This window comes from Lactuca serriola, chromosome 9, assembly GCF_051521515.1.
Source record: "Lactuca serriola cultivar US96UC23 chromosome 9, Lser_US96UC23_V15, whole genome shotgun sequence".
NCBI classification, from domain to species: domain Eukaryota; kingdom Viridiplantae; phylum Streptophyta; class Magnoliopsida; order Asterales; family Asteraceae; genus Lactuca; species Lactuca serriola.
This window is the reverse complement of record NC_136416.1, coordinates 48,392,598-48,396,709: the sequence shown is the minus strand read 5'-3', so window position 1 is coordinate 48,396,709 and position 4,112 is coordinate 48,392,598. Positions and strand designations below refer to the sequence as shown.

The following is a 4,112-nucleotide window of genomic DNA, read 5'->3' as shown; positions in this document are numbered from 1 at the left end:
TGCCAGGCCCGGTCAGAACTGAATTGATGTGTTCGATTAAGTTCTATGTCAAATAAATCGTAGATCGAGAAACCTAAATTCTTGACTAATCATTCCATAGAATTGTCAGCATGATATCTAACAGAGGACTGTACGATCCCTTATCTAAAGGACAAAATTGATTAGATCAGAGTTTAACAGCGTCTTTGAGAGCTACGATTGCAAATCGGATTGTACTTGTGCATATAGTTACTAGACTTATCCAAGTGGGAGACTGTTGGAATAGTGTCTAAGGCTGCAACTATATTAGGCAAATATTTGACCCGGTTGTGCATGGTCCTTTTGGGTTGCCTTCACCATAGCAACTTGACAGGATGATTTATTATGAGAGAATAAATATTATTAATATACTATAAGAATAATATAAGGAATAATAATATTGTTATTTGATTAATATAAGTCATAAATTAATTAGTATTAATTTGGTGACTTAAAGAGATTAATTAAATAAGAGGGTATAAACTGTTAATTGTTTGATAGTTACACTTTAGACTGTAAATCCTTTGTGGATAAAGGATGGACAAATTCTAGAAGCTAGGGATAGCTTAAAATCGTCCAAGGTTATCTAAGGAATGGATTTGGATTGCTTTAAGGAAAGATTATCCAACTAGGGTTTAAGGTGAAACCATTAAGGAGTCTACAAGTATAAATAGACCCTCTGGCCAAGAGAATTCGGCATCTCATCTCAAGTAGAGAACCCCTGGCCGAATTTCCTCCCCTCTCCCCTCTCTCAAATCATCCTCCTTGCTAGTTGGTGTTTGTAAGCCATTAGAGGAGTGACAATTGTGACTCTAGAGCTCCAAGACAACAAGATCAACCAAGATATTGAAAGGTAAACTTCTAGATCTGTTTTTGTGCTGTTCTTATACCTAATTAATCATTAGAAGTCTTGGATTCAAAGCATGTTTAATTAGAAAACCTAGATCCAAACATTAGGGTTTTGCATGCGCACATAGGAAAGTTCTTATGGCTAAAACCCATCATTTACTTTTTTTTATTTAAAAAAATAATAGTCTTTTTTATATATAAAAAATAAATACATAAATAAGAAAACTAATTAAAAAATAAATTAATAAGGGCACAATAGTCTTTTTAGGTAAGACAGGGACTAAACGCGTAACAAAAATAAACAGTAGGGACCATCTGAGTTAAAAAAAAAGTTAGGACCAAAAATACAAATTCACCCAAACCACACAAACCATTCGTGTAATTTACTCTTACTTTTTGTTTTGTTCATATTTAGGTAACTATTTTTTTTGTACACATTTAGGTAACGAACTTGTTAAAAGTGTTCACATCTAGGATGTAACCTGCTACAGTAGGTCATAATGGTCATATGTGAACACATCCAACAAGTTTGTTACCTAGATGTGTACAAAAAAAAAGATAGTTACCCATATGCAGACAAACCGAAAAGTTAATTACCTTAATAAATCATATTCCCTAAAATTAATTATAAATTAATTGTTGACCAATGTCAACAAGTTTCTCCTTTAATATATTATTCATATAATATATTAATAAACCATAATAACTTATTTCTTCATTATTCATCTAGTCAAGTTGCTCTGGTGAAATCAATCCGAAAGGAGCATGCTACAACCAGGTCAAGTATATACCAAATATAGTTATGACATAGACACCTAATCCAACATTTTTGTGGTACAAATTTGACAATCCTAATAATTACATTTCATTCTAAAGGTATTATGACTTTTGTTAAGTATAGTAGTTAACAAAGTCATCCAACCATAAAGGATGTGGTCTCTAATTCATAAATTGATGTCATTTATATTAAAATGGCTAAAAATGAAAATAACCCTGTTTGATAATGTTCGGTGGTCATAAGCTTTTAGTAGCCCAAAACTTAAACAAAAAAAACTTTGAAATATATATATATATATATATATATATATATATATATATATATATATATATATATATATATATATATATATATATATATATATATATATATATATCCGAATTGCAAGAGGTACATGATTGGTTGGATGCTTTATGGATGCAAGGGATATAAAAAAAGAGAAAATTATTTGTATTATTATGACTATGGGTTTTATGAGGTTATAGAAATGTCATGGTCTTTCGCATTCAGAAGTATCGAACAGATACTCTTATAGATACCATTAAATTGTATTCCTTTAATTGGTATTGTTTTAGGAGCTAGAAATTTGAATGCGTGGCTTCAATATCTTATAAACTTGTAATTGATTTTTTTGCTAGCTTCTTGCTAACTTTTTGTTTGTTTTAATAAGAGATGTCTTTCAAAAAAAAAATATATCTATGCACAAGATGGTTTTTATTGTCAAAAACATATTTTTCATATGCGTATATGCGTATCCCTTGCATTGTACAAGTTGTATGTTATAAATCTTATTTGTAAGTCAAAAACTTCAACTTTAAAAATAAATTTTAGTTACAACTTCAATAAAACATCCATAAAACGAAAGCCTATTTCAACAAATAAAGATCAAAGAGAATATGTTATACTAATCCAACATGTAACTGTGACAAAACAACAATTAAAAACATACAACGACAAACTACAAAGATATTTCTACGGTTTTGATTTTTGATCGATAAAAAAAATCGTGTTTAACATTTTTTTTTAAATGTTTCTATGTTTTTTCAACGTTCTAATATATGTGAAACTACAGGGGGTGGAAATGAAAATTCATACTCTCCTATTAAACATCCTTTCCAAAACTTTTATCTTCTGCGCGCTAAGATGTTCTACCTCCGTAGCCACGTCGGGCGAGAGATTTTCTCAATCTATCAATTCAGATCTCATCTTTTCTACTCAACAGCAACTAAACTTTCCCCTGTTGATGAATCTACATCTGCTAAAAGAATCGAATTTGTCGATTTCCTCATCAACACACTCGGATTCTCCAAAGAATCCGCCATTTCCTCCTCATCAAAGGTACGCCGTTTGAAAACCACTCGAAATTGTGATTCAGTTATTCGTATCCTCAAAAATTGCGGCTTCGATAACGCCCAGATCAAAGACATAGTCGCATGGGTACCAAAAGTTCTACTATACAGAGCAAACGAAACCCTAGAACCCAAAATTAGGGTTTTTCTCGAACTCGGGCTGACCGGGCCGGATCTAATAAGTCTTCTCAAGAGAAACCCTTGCTTATTCGATTTGGGTTTACATTCACGAATAATACCCACCATTGATTACCTTCGAGTCCTTCTGGGAACTAACGAAAAAGTGGTGGAAACTATTAACAGATCAAGATGGTTGTTTTCAACATCTATTGCTTTAAAGATGTTTTCAGACAATGTCTTGCTCTTACAAACTTATGGTTTCTCAAATGAGCAAATCAGTAAATTTGTTCATAAGAATGCTATGCATTTCACACAACCACCCGATTGGTTAACAAGTAAACTGAATTGGATAGAGGGAAAAGTAGGCATTTCCCGTGATTCAACTGAGTTTTTTCGTTGTTTTCATGCAATTGCTTCAAGTAGTCTTTCAGGAATGGATAAAAAGATGGAAGTTTACAAGAGTTTTGGGTTTTCTGATACTGAATTATCTACATTGTTTAAGAACCAGCCTTACTGTTTTGCTTTATCAGAAGATACAATTCGTAATAAGCTTAGTTTCTTTATGAATGAGCTTGGGTATACACCTTCTTACTTAGTAACTTGCCCAAGTCTTTTCTCATTAAGTTTGGAGAAAAGAGTGAAACCTAGGAACAAAGTGTTGGAGATTTTGAAGGAGAGAATGTTGGATGAAAGAAAGTCTCTTATTACACTTGTTAGTTATCCTGAATTGAGATTTCAAGATTTCTTGAGACGATTTGAGGACAAGATTCCTAGTTTGTATCAAACTTACATTAGTAGCATGAGGTAATAGTTTACTCATTCTTTTTGTTTTTGATCATAGAAATTCTAATGTGGAGTTAGTTTGTAACATTTGAGAAGTTGCAATTCTTCATATAGATGGATGGATTTTTTGTTAGTTTTGAATCTTGTATTTGTTCATGAATCATGATTGTGTTGCTATTAATATTTATCATAATCAATTAACTTGATTTTTCATC

General features: G+C 31.7%; 1 protein-coding gene across 1 annotated transcript; it reads left to right on the top strand.

Moving 5' to 3' along the window:
• Window positions 1-2,783: 2,783 nt before the first annotated feature.
• On the top strand, window positions 2,784-4,112 carry LOC145076934 (transcription termination factor MTERF8, chloroplastic-like). The gene has a single exon (XM_079022725.1). The coding sequence runs from the start codon at window positions 2,789-2,791 to the stop codon at window positions 3,920-3,922; it is 1,134 nt and encodes a 377-aa protein (XP_078878851.1). The 5' UTR covers window positions 2,784-2,788; the 3' UTR covers window positions 3,923-4,112.

Coding starts and splice junctions, on each gene's coding strand:
- LOC145076934 (XM_079022725.1), top strand. CDS start 2,789: ATGTTCTACCTCCGTAGCCACGTCGGGCGAGAGATTTTCTCAATCTAT.